Source organism: Geotrypetes seraphini, chromosome 2 (assembly GCF_902459505.1).
Source record: "Geotrypetes seraphini chromosome 2, aGeoSer1.1, whole genome shotgun sequence".
NCBI lineage: Eukaryota > Metazoa > Chordata > Amphibia > Gymnophiona > Dermophiidae > Geotrypetes > Geotrypetes seraphini.
In genome coordinates this window covers 400,927,155-400,948,891 of record NC_047085.1, presented here as the reverse complement: position 1 = coordinate 400,948,891, position 21,737 = coordinate 400,927,155, and the positions used below count along the sequence as shown (strand labels likewise).

The 21,737-nt window shown below is 39.6% G+C and overlaps 1 protein-coding gene and 1 long non-coding RNA gene across 8 annotated transcripts in view; one reads left to right on the top strand and one right to left on the bottom strand.

The window, feature by feature from the left end:
* The window catches only part of HDAC9 (histone deacetylase 9), a 1,077,926-nt gene extending 1,065,558 nt beyond the window's left edge, over positions 1-12,368 (top strand). For 4 of the 7 annotated variants that reach the window (XM_033930931.1, XM_033930937.1, XM_033930936.1 and 1 more), the window contains one exon: positions 11,821-12,363. In XM_033930931.1, coding sequence (XP_033786822.1) covers positions 11,821-12,005 — 185 coding nt within the window. In that variant the 3' untranslated portion in view covers positions 12,006-12,363. Of the gene's footprint in view, positions 1-11,820 lie in introns of all 7 variants that reach the window. The other 3 variants (XM_033930934.1, XM_033930932.1, XM_033930933.1) reach the window with 3 other exon arrangements.
* The window catches only part of LOC117354090, a 185,289-nt gene continuing 175,344 nt past the window's right edge, over positions 11,793-21,737 (bottom strand). The window contains exon 3 of the long non-coding RNA XR_004538113.1: positions 11,793-11,892. This is a non-coding gene — a long non-coding RNA (uncharacterized LOC117354090). The remainder of the gene's footprint in view (positions 11,893-21,737) is intronic.

Below are 21,737 nucleotides of genomic sequence, written 5' to 3'. Positions count from 1 at the left end.
CTGATGGAAGCCTGCTAGGATCGCTACAGCTGACTGGTGATCCTCTGCAGGCTGCTTTAATGTGAGACTGGGAAGTCGGGATGGAGGGAGGGAAGGAACAGAGGGCCAAATCTCGGGCCAAAAGGAAAGATGCCAGACCTCTGGGGGAGGGAAGGGAAATAGAAGCAGAAGACAGAGATGGAAGATGGATGGTTAGCACAGAGAAAGAAGAAAGAAGGAGACCCTGGCAAACGAGTTATCAGAAGACAACCAGAGCCTGGGACCAACATGATTTGAATAATGACCAGACAACAAAAGGTAGAAAAAATAATTTTATTTTATTTTTTGTGATTACAATGTCAGATTTGAAATGTGTATCCTGCCAGAGCTGGTGTTAGATAGCAAGCATGAACTAGGACCTAAAAGAGAGAGGAAAAGTCGTTTTTTATTTATTTTGTTTACATCACAGAGCCGGCGTGGGGTTGGAGAGGTTGTAACCCTATACTTCTACTAAGACTAAGGGCTCCTTTTACTAAGCTGCGGTAGCAGTTTTAGCGTGCACTTAGCACGCGCTATAATGCCGCATACGCTAAATGCTAACACCTCCATTGAGCTGGCATTCGTTTTTCCCTTTAGCGCGGGGGTTAGCTTGCGCTAATCTGCAGCGCGCGCTAAAAACGCTACCGCAGCTTAGTAAAAGGAGCCCTGAGTATCTTAATAAAAAATTTGGCCTACAACTTAACCTATGTTTTAGATTTTGGCCCCTTATGTGATTGAGTTCGACACCCCTGCTATAAAGGATTAACATACTAGCATTAACACATGTTCTTGCACCTATAATTAGCAAACTCCATATAAAATTACCCTTTTTACTCTTGCAAACAACAACATCTAACATCGCTCCTCTGTATTTCTTTTGCTTAGTACACTGGATAAATGTTTACTGCAGCAGAAAAAAAAAAAAAAAAAGCTCTTGGATCAATAAACAGTTACTACAGCCATAAAAAACAAGCAAATAAACAAACCAAAATGTTGTCTGCAGCAGCCAAAAGATATCTGAATAAACTCCTCTGTCCAGATAATGATTGTTGCTGAACAAGATAGGCAGTATAAGAACTTATCTACGTAAATAGTAGCAATATTTGTTCTACTATCCAGATAACTTACACATAGATAAAAGGCAGATTTAAGTTATCTGGATAAGTTAACCAGATAACTTTTGGAACCATTATGGCTCTGCCCATTCTCTGCCCCGGCACTATTTGAATAGGGCAGGTGTGGTCTCTAAGGATATTCAGAGGCTCTAGACACAGCTTTTGAATATTCTAGTTAGCAGCACTTATTTGGAGAGCAGGTGCTTTTGAATATGGACACCTAAATTTTAGTGGCAATTTGTACCAGTCTTATTACAGTGGATGCATTGAGGCAGCCTTTCTTTTTTCTGTTATGCTTCTAATTCCTCAGGACTCCCTCTCTTTTTCTCTATCCCTTTCTTTCTTTCAATTTGTTATCATTTTCTTTCAAATGTTTATTTTTCCTTTTTCTGGTGTGGCTTTACACCTTTGTGACAACTTCTAGCCTTGAGTCATCATAATCCCTGCTCACACACACAAAAACTGCTTTGCCCTGACCTTTCCCACTAACAGCTGTTCTTGATGGATGGTGAGGATCAAGCACGGTGTGCTAAGAAATACCCTAGAGATAGAACAGAAATCACGACGTGCAAAAATAAAAATATGAATAAGATTTCGAACAGAAGTAACAACAACAAAAAAAGTGCTAGGTATGAGTAATGGAAAGTAATAAAGCAGCATTATTGGAGAGTGACCAATGTAGCATCAATTTTTAAAAAGGGTTCCAGAGATGATGTGGGAAATGATTTCTCCTTATGCCCCCCCCCCCCCCCGTGAGCTCCACTCAGCTGGTAAGTCCCTCCTGTCTGTGCCCTTCTCCTCCTCTGCCAACACCAGACTCTACCCCTTCTGTCTTGCTGTGCCATATGCTTGGAACAAACTGCCCGGATCACTATTGTGGGCTCCGTCTCTGGCTGTCTTCAAGTCCAAGTTAAAAGCTCATCTCTTCAGGACTGCTTTCAACTCCTAACTCCTCTCACCTTGGGTTCTACATCCCTAACCCTATATGTCATGTCTGTCTGTCCAAGTTAGATTGTAAGCTCTTCTGAGCATGGACCATCTACTAAATGTCAAATGTACAGCGCTGCATATGTCTTTCAGCGCTATAGAAATGTTAAATAATAGTAGTAGCAAAGGAGAACTAGGGATAGGAGAATCACAAAGGAGCTGGAGAACTCAGCATAAAATGTATGGAATTATGTCTTAGAATTATATTTATGTTTTTTTCAGAGTCTCTGCACTGCTCTTCTAAACAATCATTAATATGATGAGTGGTATCAATAAAGGAGACCTTTCTTTTACTATAGCAGTACCAATCTATCCTTTTACAGGATTAATCAAAACTAGGGCCTTAACATTGCATTCTGCTGAGTGGAATGAAGCAATAGCAAAGCACAGTTGATCATGCTCTGTGATGTGAGCTTACCAAAAGTAAGCATTTAATGTATTTGATCAAATATATTTGAGCCTACAAAGGAAGTAGCACCAACATCCCCTGAGGGAAGAGAGGCCAAGATGTGACCCTGCAATGAAACCACTGAACAGTTGGTGAGCAAAACTGTAAATGGGCTGGGGTGAAACTAAATCCCATCGTCTCGGGCAGAGGCTGTTATTGAAGCACTCAGTTCTATGTATGGAAGGAGATGGACAGACAGGGAAAATACTTCAGGGCATGCTTAGATGTGATCCGAATGGGAAAGGAGAAAGAGGAGATGCAATGCAGGAGAACGGCAGTTAAAAACAAATTGATTGACTTCTTGGCATATCACATCTTGCTCTGCTCAAGGAATCTGACAGTGTATTTTTAATAGTGGTTTAAGAAATGTTTCTGTGGTACAAGACATGACGGCCTACTCTGTGGATAAGGTAGGAAATTGTATGGTGATAGGAAAGTTAATAATACAAAGTTGGTTGTGAAATCCAGTCAGTCCTTGTGAGCCCCAAACAGAAACTGATTTATTTTTAATTTGACTGATATTCAGACCATGGGAGGCAGGTTTGCTAACTCCTGCAGTTGGCACCAACTGTGGATATTCAATGTTGGCCATTTCTGGTGACTGGCATTGAATATCCAGGTTTTGTTTTTTGGCTGGCTCAAACTTAACCAGCTAAGTCAATTTTCAGTGCTGGTCAGTTAAATTAGAGTGGCCCAAAATAGGAATACTATTTGCATGGCCCGGTTTATCCACTAAACTTGACCAGTCTGTACTGAAAATTGGCAGTTATCGTGCAATATATCTGGTTAAATTTTAGCTGCTAATTGCAAGTATTCAGCGGAAATAACCGGTTATCTGACACTACAGTACATATTCAGATTTAGCTGGCTGCTATTTAACTGGCCAGAAATGTTTCTGGCCAGTTAAATAGCATTGAATATTGGCTACAATATGTCTACAATGTTTACATCAATGAAAAAATAGATGCACACTAATTCAAACCCTATTAGTTAAAGGAATTTGTTATCATCAATTGCCAACACCTACTACAAATTCCTTGTGTTGGCACTTACTAACTCCAACAGAATTATCTTTTGGACCATCAGAGGTGATCTTCCCATATACTTGCAATGAGAAACTGTGTCACCATCAAATCGTTATTGATTTCATTTTCAATTTCACACTCATGAAGAATTCTTCCACCTTTACATAAATTCTTCCCTGTTTTGTTTAAAAAAAATAGAAGTGTTTGTCCTCAAACATCTTATTTTAATATGAATAAAGATTACATCTCAGGTTTTATGTCGTCAGGGTAAAGTTAATACAGACACAAATTCATATTTTGCCCATCACTGTATCAAGGCTCTATTTTCCTGGGAAAAAAACCATATAAAATATGTATACAGTACTTATATATATATATATTTTATTTTTTTTTTCTCCTGGGAAAAAACATATAAAAGTCTCCTCATAGCATTCTCTTTCACCAAAACATTCCAATGTCTATACCTGTATCAAACAATTCAAGTTGTTTTTCAATTGTATCAAGCAATGGCTGCACCATCTTTTCAAAGTTATGAACATCATGATCATATGACAAAATTCACCAATCCTCACAATGGACACACCAGCGTCATCCACTCAAGTCCTTTATTCAAGCCATGTGGCTTGACAGTGTTTAACTTGAATATCCATTGTTGTTCTCTATAGTTTAAAATTTGTTGTATATCACTGTTCTTCCACCCACTTGGAATTTGTAGTGGATGTTTACAATATATTTACATACCTTTGATCTAAAGATTGGTTGTTTGGCCTATTATCATTATTCACTATTTATAAGGTGCCCAGCCCAAGATATAATTATCACAAAATGGAAACATTGTGGGACAGTCAGAAGAAGAAGGAAGTTCAGTTGCATGCAACCTGGTAGGCAAGTTTGGAGTTTGGATAGGTGGTATATTAGTATACTTCAAAGTTTGGTGGCATGAAAAGAAAGGTACAGTACTGATGGTAGAAAGAAGTGGTGGGCTGAGTGGGGTCAAAAAAGCACGTACCTCAAGAAAGACATGGCAGTACTCGAGGGAGTCCAGAGAAGAGCGACAAAACTGATAAGAGGTATGGAAAATTTTTCATACGCTGACAGGTTAAAAATACTGGGGCTGTTCTCCCTGGAGAAGAGGAGACTTAGAGGGGACATGATAGAAACCTTCAAAATCCTGAAGGGCATAGAGAAAGTGGACAAGGACAGATTCTTCAAACGGTGGGGAACCACAAGCACTAGGGGTCACTCGGAGAAGTTGAAAGGGGACAGGTTCAGAACAAATGCTAGGAAGTTCTTTTTTACCCAGAGGGTGGTAGACACATGGAACGCTCTTCCAGAGGTTGTGATAGGCCAGACCACAGTGCAGGGGTTCAAGGAAGGTTTGGATAGGTTCCTAAAGGATAAAGGGATTGAGGGGTACAGATAGAAGCAGAGGTAGGATATAAAAATGGTCAAATCACTTCACAGGTCAAAGGACCTGGTGGGCCACCGCGGGAGTGGACCACTGGGCGGGATGGACCTCTGGTCTGACCCAGTGGAGGCAACTTCTTATATTCTTATGTTCTTATGATATAGTGAGAAACAAGATGTTGGATACATTTTTTATGCCAGAGTTTCTTGCAGTCTGTAGATGGCAGAGACTATCATGGTTGCCCAGCCTGTCAGTGTGTCTGATCTCCTGATAGGAAACTTTGCCACCAATTCCATGTACTCAGGAGGGACTTTGAAATTGAAGGGGGGACATATCCTTTTCCCAGAAGGTTAACACAATCCAGGGTGAGTTTTGGGATCTTCAATTAGCAGCAGAAATTAACTGGTAACCCGTGCACTGATGCAAAACAGGCAAGTGTGATTATGGCATATGGTTTGAAGAATCAAAAAGGCCCGTCAAATTTTGAAGAACATAAGTATAGCCTTACTGGGTCACATCAATGGTCCATCTAGCCCAGTAGCCAATCCAGGTCACTAGTACCTGGCCAAAACCCAAGGAGTAAGGGGCATAGTCACAACATGCCGAAAATGGAACAGTGTAATAACAGTGGCTGGATTTGTGTTAAAAAAAAACAAAACAAAAACCCATGAACAAGGTAACCGCAGTGATTAAGAGGAAAAAGAGAAATTTACTGGACATTATATAGGAGGTGGTGAAGTATGAAGCAGAGTTTCAATATACAGAGAGAATGATAAAGAAATTACCCTCCCTTCCCTTTTACAAAGCCATACTAGTGGCTGCTGCTGCGGTAATTGCTCCGACATCCATAGGGAATTAATGGATGTTGGAGTGTTTGCCGTGCAGCTGCCGCTAGCGCAACTTAGCATAAGAAGCCCTAAATTTAATACAGATTGGCACATATGTATATTTATAGGATAAAATATCAAAAAGGAGGACTGGAGGGAAAATATAAATCAAAAAACAAACAAAAATCTCTCCAGTGTGAGAAATACACAGTGTGAGAGGCCTTTGGTCTCTCCTGCTTCCTTTTACCACTGAGCAATAGTCGAATAGCATGCCAACACGGGAAGGGGTAAAACATGGACCTGGCGGATCTAAAACCGCACATCCTTAAAAATCTGAGGTCCGTGCCACTTGTAGATTCTGGCTCTGACAGACCTCGATGACAATTTAGCTCTGACGGATCCGTCTCAGCGCTAAAATGTCATAGAGGTATGTCAGAGCCAGAAACTAGTGCTAGAGCGGCTCTAAAACAAATCCTTTAAACCGGTTTCCTGGTAAAAGAAAGTGAGAGGTGGTTGTGCTTGCTATATCCCTATCCCACCCCGCCTATGGGGGGTCTGTTTTCATTTGTTTTAGAGCCGCTCTAGCACTAGTCTCTGGCTCTAACAGACCTCTATGACGTTTTAGCGTTGACGGATCCTAATACTTTTCCCTCCCTATGCTGAGACAGATCCGTCGGAGCTAAATTATCATCAAGGTCTGTCAGAGCCAGAAACTACAAGCGGCACGGACCTCAGATTTTTAAGGATGTGCGGTTTTAGATCCGCGAGGTCCGTCAGGTCTGTGAGGTCCGCGTTTTACCCCTTCCCTGCCAATACATGCCAACACTCAAATGCTCAAATGCCTCAAATGTTAGACCTGTTTCTGGGTATATTTGACTTGCTGATTCAAAAAATGGCAACAGTTTTCTCCTATCAGCTCTAGTTTTTGAGATTCAGAACATGTGCCATATACCACTCTTCACTTTGCTTGCCCAGTAAAAAAATCAGGATATTTTAATGTAGTGTTTAAATGAATATCTTTAACGCATGAAGGAAACATATTAAAAAATTAAAAGAAAAGCGTACAACATGAAAATCTACTTATTTCATACCAAAAGCACAAGTTTATGAAACAAACTTTCCAGTCATTCGACACACAAGAAGCTCCTTTTGTAAGACTTTCAAGAGTGGGATCTGCCAGGACAATCCCTCAAAAGATTCCAACAATAGTCTGCCATCATGTGTTCATCCCATCTTTCTTGGTATCTGGTTTTCATTGTTTTTATGTCTTGGTGAAATCTTTCACCTTGCTCTTTGCTTTAGTCATCAAGGTTCTCTGCAAAGCGATATAAGTGACTGTGCAGATAATGGACTTTAACACTCATATTAAAGCCAAGCCTGTTAAAATGAAGGAGCATATCCTCTACTAATTATGTGTAGTTGTCTGCCTTCTTGTTGCCAAGAAAGTTTTTCACAACAAGAACAAATGAAGTCCAGGCACATGATTTGTTTTCATTCATTGATGCTATGAAATGTGGGTCATTTATAAGTTGTCTGATCTGTGGACTATTGAAAATTCCTGCCTTCAGTTTTTCCATGGTAAGTCAAGTTTCAAGTTTCTTTATTTTTGATATACCGTCTATCAAAATAAGTAACTAAACGGTGTACAATATAAAAAAATTGCAAAAAAACAATTAAAATAAATAAATACAATATTTTATCAAATATAAAAAAATCCTAGATGAATTTAGGTTAACGTGCATGAAACAGAAGGAAAGTAGGGGAGGGAAGGATTGTTTAAAATACATTGAAGTAAAATTAGTAAAAAAGGAATGGTAAATGGGGAGTCCAGGTAACATATGCGCTGTGTATTTAATGCACAAACTGTTTTTATTCAAACTCTTTACAAATTGTTTCATCAGGCTTAGCTTTATATGTAGTGGTGCAAGTATGATTCTATCTCATGCTACCAAAGGTTCATTGATTACATTTTGTCCTCCAACCACCATATATTCCATCGGAGGCCAATCTTTTTTTTACCCAATGTTCATGTTTGGCTTTACTATCCCAAAGGCATAAAAAACAAATATATTTTATTTAGCCATTTTGTTGACCAAGAAGAAAATGGACCATCTTCAAGTCTACACAAATCACCCATTGATGTTCTTGGTAATTTATCTTTTCCAAGACTAAAGAGATGGCCTTATACTCTTTTGTCAACCTGGTGGAGTGACCGATTTGGAATAGAACCATAATTGACATAGTCTATCCCAGGGCTGCCCAAGTCCGGTCCTCGAGATCTACTGGCAGGCCAGGTTTTTTGGATATCCGCAATGAATATGCATGAGAGAGATTTGCCTGCATTGCCTTCTTGGTATGCAAATCTCTCTTATGCATGTTCATTGTGGATATTCTGAAAACCTGGCCTGCCAGTAGATCTCGAGGACCGGACTTGGGCAGCCCTGGTCTATCCAATGCAATTTTCTGAATCAGTGCTCCCCAATAACCCCAGGAACAGGTCAAAAAATCCAGGGAGGGGGGAGTATATTTTTTGTTTGGTATTATTCCCTGATGGAAAATGTTGGGCGGGAGAGGGAGTTTTATTTTTGTATTGATATTGATTGATTATACGTGCTTATTTGATTATTGTGTTTTGTACGTATATTGTGTTGCACTTTTTGTTGGATTTGAAAACTAAATAAAGATTTTAAAAAAAAAACAAAAACCCAAGGCACCAAGAAATTTTTTTTTTTTGTTAGCCTGTGTAGTAAATGATGTTGATGTTCTATTATGCATTTTTACAAGCTTATACTGGGAGGGATAGCTATTGGAGTGGACATGCTTTTCAGTTTTAAGTATCAGACTCTCAGGATGGGAACTACAACCCTGAAAGTTAATTGAAGGTCACAAGGGTGAATGTTCCCCTATGGCTCCTAATACTTTTGCACTGGCCCTATGAGGACATGCATACAAAGATGGATGAAAGAGAGAGAGAACATGCTAGATGGATGCAGAAAGATTAAGGGCTCCTTTTACAAAGGTGCGTTAGTGCCTTAACTCACGGAATAGCGTCTGGAAGAGAGGGATGGTGTAGGGTTTAGTGATCTGCTAGGAATTTGTTGAACAGGAAACAACAATAAAAAAACATATTTGAAAAATAAAGTATAGCAATGAATAAGGGAATAAAGAACTTTGAAAGGAAGTTGTAGCAACCAATAAGGAAAATGCTACAAAACATTAGAATATCTAACTTAATAAAACTATATTAACTTTCAGTCAGAAGGGGCAGGCATGGTTGGTCCTGACCTTAGCAACCGATCCATCAGAACTAAAAATATTATCCTGCAGAAAAATTATCAAATGATCTGGCTCCATAACAATAAGTTTCTTTTGAAACTCTACAGTACTCTGTAATATATTTGCACTGAACTTTTTTTTTTTTTTTAAAAAAGGAAATAACTCAAGAATTAGCCAGTGGGTATAACTGAAAAAATATCTTACTAGACGCCTGTATTAATAGACAGCAAATCAGGGAAAAGTTTATTTTATGTCTATAGAATGACATTGCTATTTCTAATAATAATTTTGCCTCTATTACATGCCAAGGCAAAGGGAGCAATCATATTTGCTCTTCTGGATGTTTCTTCACATGATGAAGTCTCAACTAAATCTGTATGATTTACCCCCTCCTTTACAAAGTCGCGCTAACATTTTTAGCACCAGCCTCGGCGGTAAGAACTCCAGTGAGCGTCCGAGTTCTTACTGCTGCGGCAGGCGCTAAAAACGCTAGCTATGTAAAAGAGGGCCTTTAAATAATTGGACGACACCAAAAACATTATCTGACATACCTCTTTGAACTAAAGTCTAATTGTCTGAGAGCCAGATAGATAACAGACACCGGAAACAAATGGGACATAATCAACAGAAAAGTTTCAGGTGGCTGGGAAACAACTCTCACATTTCTTCAGCTGCTATCAATCTATTGCAAGGAAACATCAAAAGCCATAAGTTCCTGCATCCAATATTATTCTTCTCATGTACAAACTTGGACTGAAAAACCTTATTGCAAGGATGCATATTTTGGACAAATGTTAAAATATAATGAATGCAGTCATTGTCTGGTTCGTGTACATTTAGGCCCTCTTTTGCAAAGGTACGCTAATCGTTTTAGCGTGCATTTAGTGCACACTAAATCAACAAATGCGCTAACTGCTAACGCACCCATAGGATAACATGCATGCATTAGTGTTTAGTGTGTGGTTGGCACACGCACTAAAAAGCATAGCGCACCTTAGTAAAAGAGAGGGGTTAAAGTAATTGCATTGGTGAATGCCTGCTGTGGGTAGAATTCTTATCTTTTGATTTGCTTTTGGTGGCAAACCATATCTGGGAGGGGGGGATTTAATCCAGAAATGATTGAGACGATGAAAAGGCATGAACACAAGGCATATCAGCAAGCATGTTGAGAAGAAACCAAACAAGCTTATCCCTGCCATCCTTTCTCCAAATCCCATGAGTGATGAGGTCGTCATCATCACAAGCCTGGGAAAGTGAAAGACATCAAATAGGCACTATTTAATATGTTGCATTCAGGCAGAGAGGAACAGAGAAAGACCCTAGATTTGGAAAAGTTAGCTAGAAAAAAAAAGTTGACGAAGTGGGAAAAACAGAAACTAGCACAGCATTACCCGGAGAGAGAGAGATTGAGAGAGAGAGTTAAGCAACCATCAGTCTCATGGAAAAGTAAGATTTTGGTAAAAAGTCTGAAATGCTTTGGATGTGTCGTTGAAGTGGACAGCTCTGAGCCATGGATAGGGAAGGTATAAGGAAAAAATACCCTACACATAGTTTGACAAAGGAAAACAGAGTATAGGTGCTTCTTTATTAACATGAGGCTTTTGTAAAAATCTGGAAGGTGACTTTATGATTAAAAGCTTTTTTACACGATATAATGAGGGTGCAAGGGAAAAAAGCAGAGCTGAGTAAAGGGAAACAAGGTACAGAGACTCCATCAGCAAAGTAAGACTTTAGTTAAAAAAAAAAATAATAAATCTTTGCACTAGATAATGATGGTTCAAAGTTAAAAAAAAAAAAAAAAGATAAGAGCTGGCAAAGGGTTTGTTATAACATTAGTCCATTCCGTCCGACACGTTTCAAAAACTTTCTTCAGGGGAGGGGTATATTCCAACATAACATAACATTGTGCTTCTAAACCGGGTAACCGTAAGTTCAACGCGGTTTACAAAAGATTATATAAAAAAAGTAACAGGAGAAACACAATAGAACTACTTTCAACTAGCTGATATTTAGCAATGCTATTGATATTCTGTTGCTACTATCGGCAGACCAACAATAGAAACTGAAAAGATAAGTAAATTGCACTAAGATGGGTTCTAAATAACAATATGCTATTGATAATTTTGAAATATAATAATATAAATTAAAGAAATAATTCCTAAATAGTAAAAGACCTGTGAAGATGTCTGCTTGTGTGTGTTAAGCTACCGCATGGCATTCTGAGGTTCGAAGAAAGTTGTACTTTATAGTTCCCAGATGATAAGTTGCAATTCATGAAACTGTAGATCTTCCATTTCAGCGATTTGCAGAATATTGAAGTTAGTATGACAATTATCAAAGAGTGTTTAACTTCCCAATACCCTGGCACATATCAGGGATCTCTCTGATGAGTAGTGGAGGGCAGAAGTGATCTTCGGTTGGTTTTATCCCAGCGATACCGAGGCTCAAAATGTTAGCCAAAGCCTTCTAGTGGTAGTCTAGAGGTACTACCACTAGGGGGTCATATCAAATAATGTACTGCAAGTTAGAAACTTGGATAGCAAATGACATAGTGGTAAAATATTGTATATTATTGCAGCTTAGTAACTATGATGACTTATGTCTTAGACACCATTTTTGAAATAAAAAGTCATTATGAGCACATGCAAACTTATGGCTTTCAATAATTTGTATCTCAATTTGACTTACCTTTTATCATATTGTCTTTGTGCTGAAGGTATTGCGTATGACACCCAAATGCTGAAACATCAGTGCATTTGTAGCAACTATTCCAATCATCCTGAGCACGCTGGAAGGATACAAAGCATCTGGTCAAGGCTGCAAGAAACGGGGTTGCTAAACACATGTGAGGTAATCAGAAACTATGACCAAACTTGGGCATTTTTACATCACAGATTATAAAGCAAAAACCAATGTTATCTGCATGATGTTACCATAGAAAACAAAAGACAAATATAATCACACAAATCAATTTACTAGCCTTTTAGTAGAATTAGACTTATTGACTCAAATATTTGAAATTCCTTTGATACAGAAGAGGACCTGATTGACCTAGAGAATACCTTAGATGATCATTATAAGATTGCATGCATAATTAAAAAGTACGCACATACTTTTCCCCATGGATTTTTAAAGAGAAAGAAGGCACATACTTCCAATTTGAAAATTACTCCTGGAAAACTGTATACTTAACTATATCAACTCCCTTTATTGGCATGCACAATTTTTCTGAGTTAATTTAGTGATACCAACCAGGAAGAACTGGCTGAGAACCACCATGAAGACAAATAGTAAAAAGAAGTAGTAGAAAAAAGACAACGGACTTGTAACAAAAGGAATCAAGAAGAGAGTCAAAGGTTTCATACGCAATTTTATTAAAACCTTGTCAGGGTAGCACAATAAAAACCTGACACAGGACCTTGTTTCGACAACAGGGGCCTGTGTCAGGAACAGAACAATCTAATTGCGCCGTCCAGAAACATCATAAAAACTTGATAAAAGCGATGGTTTGTGGGATTATACACTTAAGTGTGCTATTGTAATAATAAACAAGATTTGCATCTTGCAACGGGGGGAACGTCGATAGAAATGCATTCCACAAGCCATCACATTTATCAAAATTTTACCTGATGTTTCTGGATGGCACAATTAGATTGTTCAACCCCTGATGCAGGCTCTTGTTCCCTAAACATGGCTCTGTATCAGGTGTTTGTTGTGCTGCCCTGACAAGAATTTAATAACATCATGTATGAAACCTCTGGTTTTCTTCTGGATTCCTTGTTGAAAGGCCATCGTCTTTTTCCACTTCTCCTTTTTGTGTGTTAGTTTAGTGTTGCATAAAAACACAAACTCCTTCCAGAATCTCCTGGAAATGCCTCTTCTGAGTTCAGACAAAGTTATCGAGGTACAGACAATATGGCCATGACTTTACATGCGTATCAGATGTGCAATTTTGCATACATTACTTCCATGGGGCTCACGGAGGCAGAGTGCCTGTGTGGAGTTAGTTCTGAAAACTGTAGTTCTGATATTTTGCCTCGGAGATCAGTATTTGTTTTAAGTCAGGGATGTCCAACCTCATTCAGGGATGTTCAACCTCAGTCCTCAGATTTTCACGATTTCCCTAATAAATACGCATGATATCTGTTTGCATGTACTGCCTCCATTGTATGCAAATAGATCTCATGCATATTCATTGTAGAAATCCTGGTGGGTTTTGCTGGGCTTCAACTTTCCACCATAAATGTAGTGGTTAGGGTGGCTTATGGCAAAGGGTCAAAGTTGGACACCGGTGCTTTAAAAGCTGGTCACTGTGGTCACATAATTCCCTGATATTCAGAGCCAGTGGGGGGAATTTTTGATAGGACATCTAAGTCCATCTTTGGATTTTTCCCGCAAAATGTCCAAAGTCGGGGACCATCAAACAGTCATTTTCAAAACCAGCAAAACTGCTAAATATCCAAAAATTTTTTTTTCAAAATTTTCTACTTAGACATTTTAGCTGCCAGGACATCCAACCTCAGGACAAAAATGTCCAAGTGCAAAACACATCCAATTTAAGAGCATTTAAACGTGTGAGGGACCAGCATTGTAATGAACTGACCACATAGACATGCCAATAGAACATTGGGGCACCTTAGAGGGCACTGCTATGAACATCACATAAAGGGTGCTAGATGTACATTGGTGATCCCTCCAAAACGCCCCCAAAATCTACTATACCCACCTATACCCATCCTAATAGCATTTTTTAAATGCTGTCATCAGCTAGATTATCCCACAATATTCAGTGCTGGGTCATATAAGAATATTGGCTGGATCCCACATATCGTTGCAGGGTCATACCCTCTGAGACCTCTTGGGCCTTCTCTCTGACCACCTCTTTCCTTCCTCCTCCCCTCAGCCTATGACCTTAAGTGCCTCCCTCCCACCCTCTCCTCAATGACCCCCCATCTCAGTAGGCCTCCCCCTGGGTTTACCTTCAATCACTGTTGATCTAGTGAAGGTGATGGGGACAGGAGCAAACTCTCCATGCTCCTGCCTTTAGTGGCTGCTTCCTCAATATGACTGCTATGACCTCTCACAGCAGCCTTGCCTAAGGCAGAAGTGAGGGAGGTTCCTGCCTTCATCATCCTCACTAGACCACCAAGGACTGAAGTGGAGATTACCACTTTTCCCATACACCTTGCCCAGTAGGTCATGGAGGAGGGGTTGGGTTGCTACATCTACCCTCGTGTAGATTTCAACCTATTCACCTACTTCAGTTTCACTGCTTCTCCTCCTTCGAAGTCCACCCCATCCGTCTAATCGCTCCCTTTCCTCTCTGAATAGCAGTCATTTATCAACCTCCTGATAAATCCCTTTCTTCTTTTCTCACTGACCTTGATTCCTGGCTCTCCGTCTTTTTCCCTTATCCTTTGTGGTTTCAACATTCACACTGAGAACAACCTGTGCTCCATTATCCCCATTACCTACTGCCTTGATCTTGTTCTCTTCTCTAATTCAATTGTCAACTCCTCTACCTCAATTCTCCCGCTCTCTGACCATCATCTGATAATCTTCACAACTCAACACCCTCCCCCCACAGACATGACTGATCTCCACCAATACATTCAGGAATTTTCAGGCTACTGACCCACGCACTCTCTCTGCCATGGTCTCACCCCTCCTTTCAAACTCTAAGCTATGTAAATCTATCAACAAAGCAGTTTCTTTTTATAATACTATTCTCTCCTCTTCTCTTGACAGCCTTTCTCCTCACACATCATGTCCTATAAAGTGCGCCAAACCCCAGCCTGGCTGACCTCTAAAATCTGCTACTTACGTTACTGTGCCCAATCTGCAGAATGTCACTAACTGAAATCCCATGCTCATGCTGACTTTGTTCACTTCAAATTCCTGCTGACCTCCTTCCAATCCACCGTTTTGCTTGCAAAACAAGACTACTATGCCCGCTTGTCTGATTCTCTTGGATCCAACCCTTGCCATCTCTTTACCATATTCAACTCTCAACTCAAAATCCCTCACTTCCAACTCCTCCTTTGATTTCTCCCCAGACACTGGCTAAGTATTTCCATGACAAGGTTCACAAGATTAACCTTGAGTTCTTAACCAAATTGTCTCCACCTCTCCTTCTCACATCTGCCCCGCCAACCCTCTGCTGATACCTGCCACTTTCTCTGAAATCATGGAGGAGGAAACTGCACATTTTCTCTCCTCCTTCAAACTCACTACGTATTACTCTGATCCCATCTCTACCCATCTATTAATCACTATCTCTCCTACTGCAATTGTACCCAACGCCTTCAAAACATGCCTAGTTATGCTGTTCCTCAAAAAAAACCCTCGCTGGACTCTATCTGCCCCTCCAATTATTGCTCTGTCCTCCCCCTCTCCTTCTTATCCAAGCTACATGAATGTGCTGTTCACCGCCGTTATCTTGACTTTCTTTCGTCTTGAGCTATCCTTGATCCACTTCAATTGGGCTTTTGACCTCTCAATTCTATGGAAACCTCCCTTGCTAAAGTCTCCAGTGACCTGCTTCTGGCCAAATCCAAAGGCCTCTACTTCACCCCCATCCTCCCTGGTCTATTTGTGGCATTCAACACTATGGAACACTGCCTACTCATCGATACGCTGCCCTCGTTTGAATTCCAGGCTTCTGTTATCTCGTTGCTTTCTTCCTATCTTCCCTGTCACACTTTTAGCATATGCTCTGAAGGATCATCCTCCTCTGCCATGCTGCTATTGGTCGGCCTATGGAAGCATAATTGTATTCACATTGGAGGAGAGTGTGGCGTAATGATTAGAGCTACAGCCTCAGCACCCTGAGGTTGTGGGTTCAAACCCTGCACTGCTCCCTGTGACCCTGAGTAAGTCACTTAATCCTCCACTGCCTCAGGTATGTTAGATAGATTGTGAACTCACTGGGACAGATAGGGAAAATGATTGAAGTACCTGTATGTAAACTGCTTTGTGTGTAGTTGTATAACTATAAAAAGACAATATACAAGTCCAATTAATAATATTGTAGAGATACCCAGTTCCAGGCTGGAGATCTTGGGACTGGCCTGGTTTTAAACTTACATCCCAAAGCAGTATAAGATTTGTAGTGTCTGATCTTTCCATTGAAATCAGTGCTGTATGTGCCATAATACATTAGGATGGGGTAGTCATAAATCTAGGACTGTCTAAAACAGGGGTTCTTAACCCTGGATCTGTGGACCCCTAGGGGGTCCATGGATGGGGTCCTTGAGGGTCAGATACAAATTAACATCTATATTCACTATACAGCCAGGTACTGTTAATTTTTCTCACAGATAACAAGAGAGTAGATGTAGTAGTAGTAGTAGATCTGGTTTAATTTGCACAAGAGGATTGTAATTCATAACTATAATGAGTGGCCTTTGCTTATTGTATAAAAAAAGGAGTGTTTTTATGATTGTTTACTTTAAAGTTTAATAATACTTTGTGTATGTCATATGTATGTGACAATCAAATCTCAATAAATAAAGTCCATTACATTCATTGTATGCAAAGTTGTGTTTATGTGAATATTTCTGGGAAAGGGGGTCCATAGCTTTCGTCAGATTCTTTTTTTTTTTTTTTTTTAATTCTTTATTGATTTTCAAACTACAAATGCGCAACAAATGAATCACATATATGTACATTGTACAATAAGCGCAGCAAACTTTCAAATATTACTGCAACAAATAAATTTCCCCTCCCTCCCAGCTAATATACAAACAAATAAATCAAACCATGAAACCATTCATAAAATCATACAATTCCCTTCCCTTACCCCACCCCTCCAGGATGTGTACGTTTACTTGTTTATAAAATAAAATAAATTAAATTATTCCTCTTTACAGTATTTAGTCAATGGCTCCCACACCTCTATAAAATTCTTAAATCGTCCCTGTTGTATGGCCATGCAACGCTCCATTTTATATGTATAACACAAGGATTCCCATCAGAATGTGTAGTTCAACCTATCCCAGTTTTTCCAATTTCTTATGATAAGCTGCATGGCAACCCCTGTCATCACCAATAGAAGCTTGTTATTATTCATAGAAAGTTGACTTTTAGCTCTCATAAGAGTACCAAATGATATAGTATCATAAGATAAAGCCACTGGATTCTCTAACGCATTATTTACTTGGTCCCAAATAGACCTCCAAAACTGCAAAATCAAAGGACAATAGTAAAGTAAATGATCTAAAGTCCCAGCATCAAGATGACAATGCCAACATCTATTTCACTTGGAACTATCTAATTTATTTAAACAAACAGTTTCTTAAAGGGGTCTGTCACTCAAGAAAGGGTTAAGAATCATTGGTCTAAAATCTGGGTAACTTGGCATCTCTGTTATTGTATTACTACTATACTTATTTTCTCTATTTCAGCATCAGGATAAACAATACGAGAGGGAGAGAGGTTCATGCCATTCTGTAGAAATGTCCTTTCCATCATTACAAAGGAATGTACTGCATTATTTGTTATTCTAGAACATAAATAACTGCTGTTCTTGTGCATTTTATTCTGTTTTATATATTCAGTTTGTTTTATTACTCTTTGTGGTCCTTTTACTAAGGCGCTCTAGCTGTTTTACTGCACGCTAAACGCTAACGCGTCCGTTATATCCTGTGGACACATTAGCGTTTAGCGCATGCACTAAAACGGCTAGTGCGCCTTAGTAAAAGGACCCCTTTTTTATTGATTGGTATTATTCATTTTCATGATTCCCCACTTTGAGCTTTTAGGTAAAGTAGGCTATAAATAAATTTATATATTTGCCATAAGCTGGAAGACAAAGCAATAACATTAAAAGATTACAGGAGAAAGAGAGCTCTGTAGGAAAGGATACAGAGCAAATTAAGTACAGTAAAACCTTGGACAAGGGAGTAACTCGCTGTGCGAGTGTTTTGCAAGACGAGCAAAACGTTTTATTAAATTTGAACTTGATAAACGAGTGAGGTCTTGCAATAAGAGTACGTCATGTCATCGCAACTGAGCCGATGGTTCTTCTCTCTCTGACGTTGCAGGAGTGTAGTGACTGTTCTCAGTGAGCAATGTCTTGTGATACAAGTACGTATAGTATTTTATATTAAAGTTTTTGGGCTGTGGAACGAATCGTCTGAGTTTCCATTATTTCTTCAGGAGAAATTTGCTTTGATATACAAGTGTTTTGGATTACAAGCATGTTTCTGGAATGAATTATGCTCGCAAACCAAGATTTTACTGTTAAATTAATTAGGACAGAATCTGTATAAAATAATCTTCTATTGATATAGAGATATATCAGATACCATATTAGGTAAAAAAACAACAACAAAGGTTCCCTTTTATCAAGCCGCGGTGGTACGTTATATAGCTGGCTGGTGAGATAAATGCTCAGATACTCATTCAATTCCTATAAATGTTGGAGCATTTACCTCGCTGGTTGATATAAGGGGGCCTAAATCATTACTGGAGGAGTCCTATCAACAAGATCACAAGAACAGAAGTAAAAGTAAAAGATTACTATTCCTGCTTAGAACAAAATGATTAAAGGAAAATAACTGAAGAATCAAGATCTCCAGAAATATTGGGAAAGATCCAAAATATGAAGCTGAACATGCTGCACCATGAAAAGAAGGCTTTGAGGTCAAATTTCAGTGGTGTGGGCCACAGTATAACTTTAAACCCAATATGGCATCTATTTAAAGTGCCACTATTAAAAATTCATGTAAAGCTTTAAATGAATTTCGTATACTGTATCTGTTGTTTATCCATCAGAATTCACAAGACATACCTACTTATATGTTTAGTGGCTGAAATTAACCACTAAATATATGCTTTTTTGCCTGCTTTTGTTCCATTCCAAACCACTTCCCTTTTTTAAATACATTACTTTGGCCATTTTCCAAATATAACGGTATAAGTCACATGTATATATGACCCAGTTTGGGGGAAAAAACAGTACTTATGTGGTCAGGATGCCACCAACTTTATGTGTTTGAATACTGACCTGCTTATTAAATTTATATGCTCCAAGAATAAATTGAAATATCAGCAGAAACACAAAAATTGTATAGACGTGAAGAAAGTAGAAAAGAGAGATATCCAAATAAAACATTTAGGGCTCCTTTTACTAAGGTGCGCTAGCGTTTTTAGCGCATGCCCATGATTAGCCCGTGCCATAGCACGCGCTAGCTGAAAAATTACTGCCTGCTTAAAATGAGGCGGTAGCAGCTAGCGTGCACTAAAACCGCTAGGGCGCCTTTGTAAAAAGAGCCCTTAAAAAGAACCCGAAACAATTTTATGGAAAACTAGGCAAAAGATTAGTGCAGTTAAAATGCCACATACTAAAGATAAAAAAGAGAAGTTCTGGAAAAATTGATATGAGGATCCAATGCAACACAATTGAGAAGCAGAATAGTTCACAATGCACAAGGAGAACTCAGCAAAGATCAACATCAAAAGTATGGAATGGTGTGAAATAATAATAAAAGAGCTGGAAACCAGGTTATAAAAAGCTTAGTTGAAGACTTCTGGCCCAAATGGAGTGTTTAACCTTTGGCTCAGAGAGTTAATATCTGTCCACCAAGATGCAGTGAACTGCAAAAATAAATTGATCAGACAACACAGTGACTAAAAACAGGAAGACTTTTTTCTTTGAAAGGATACCCAAATTATGAACCCCAAAATTACAGACCAATAATTTTGATTTATGCCGACAGAATTTATAATCATGTCAATTCCAATAACATCATATCAGGACAACAAAAAAGCCATAAAAAGGGAGAATGGAATCAAAGACAGTTGGGGGGGGGGGATTCTAAAACTGGCACCTAAACTTAGGTGACAGTAGGCGCCCTCCTGGTGCCCAAGTTAATTAAAGAACATCATTAGAAATGGCAAACAAACAGCGAGTGCCAAAATAAAAGGTGCCAAAATAAAAGGTGCCAGAATTTCGCCTTCATAGGCGCTTTAGGCCACCGAATGCCAAAGTAGGCATGGCCAATGTCGGAAGTAGTGTTAGGAGGCCTAAAGTGCCTATGTAGGTGTGATTCACACAAAGATAGGCATCGGATATGTAGGCCCAGAAAACCCTGGCCTACATGTCTGGTGCCTATCTTTCCCGTAGGCACGATTCTGAATTCAGCACCAATGCTTAATTGACACGCGATCGGCAGCCACTTTTAAGGTGGCCACTGATACTGGCGCAAGTTACAGAACCGGTCTTTAATGCTAGATTTAAGAAAGTCAGAGACCCTCGTAGCATTAAATTCAACATAAGAAAGTTCTATGATAGCATCCTGCATGCTTTGATAATAAACTGTCTTGAAATGTATAACATAAATCTTGGATTGATCGGGTACATTAGCTTCACCATGAAAATGTGACATAATTCCATTTGGAAGATCTTCAAAACTACTTAAGCATTTGCTGGCAGCCAGCGAATACATAATTGGTGTATCCATATATTTTTAAGCATTGTAAGGTTGATATTCAGTGTGGTTTAAATAGGCAGGGGATACACTTGCTTCGTAAACCACGCTGAATGGGCAAGCAGACAACATTCAACAGCATTTAACCAGGCAGTGCCACAGAATATTAGCTCTGGCTGCCATGGCACGATCTGGGTAGGGAGGATCCAGGGGTGGAGTGCGGGAGAAGCGAGCAGTTATGCAGACACCAGCCACATTCAGTCAGCAGACAGGTCCACATAAAAGGCAGTCCTATCATTGCCCACTTAACAATGTCGGTGCCAGCACAGAATATCAGACAGCACCCACATAACTTTTAGGTCATTGTTTGACTTTGGGTATACAGTACAACGCTGGTGCCCAGACATGGACCAACATTGAATATCCAGGCTTAATTCTGGCCATGACTGTCAATGTCTTATAAAAGGCTATGGGTACCGACTGACATGTATCAGGCCATTTAAATTGACAAATGGCTGGATACTATCCTTAAAAAAGTGGGTTGGGTTAAGAGCTAAGCAAGAAACACACAAAAGAGTTAGCCAGATAATAGTGATACTCAGTCTCTATCCATGGTGCAGAATAGGGGTGACCAAGTCTAAATGTTAGATATGAACTGTAGCTGATTGCAATTGTCTTTCTTTTTAAAATTGTGAGCCCTTCACTAATGTTTGGCTGCTAAAATGCTTACTGTGATTGCTCGTATTCCATTCAGTGGAGAACTGCTCAATCAGCGCACCTTTCTGTAACTTTCCTCCTTACTCGAGCCATGGATCCTCCATGCTGTATGCAGCTAAGCCGGATGCCTTTGCTCTGATGTCAGAGGGACTTCCTCTGAGGTCAGAAAGAAGGCTTCTGGCTCAACTATGAGTAGCGTGCGTGTCTTCCATGCTGAGCCATAAGCCTTCCCTCTGACCTCAGGGGAAGTTCCGCTGAATTTAGAGGGAAGGCTTCTGTCTCAGCTGTGTGTAGCATGGAAGATCTGCAGCTCGAAGAAGGAGAAAGAGGGAGATGACCAGAATAGAGGTACACCTGCTGGAGGGAGGCACAAACTCAGGACACAGAATGTAGGAAGGGAAAAGTGAACATTGGGACATAGGAATGAAAAGCAACATGGAAGGGAGGAAGCACAAACTAGGAAGGTATACTTGCAGAAGGGAGG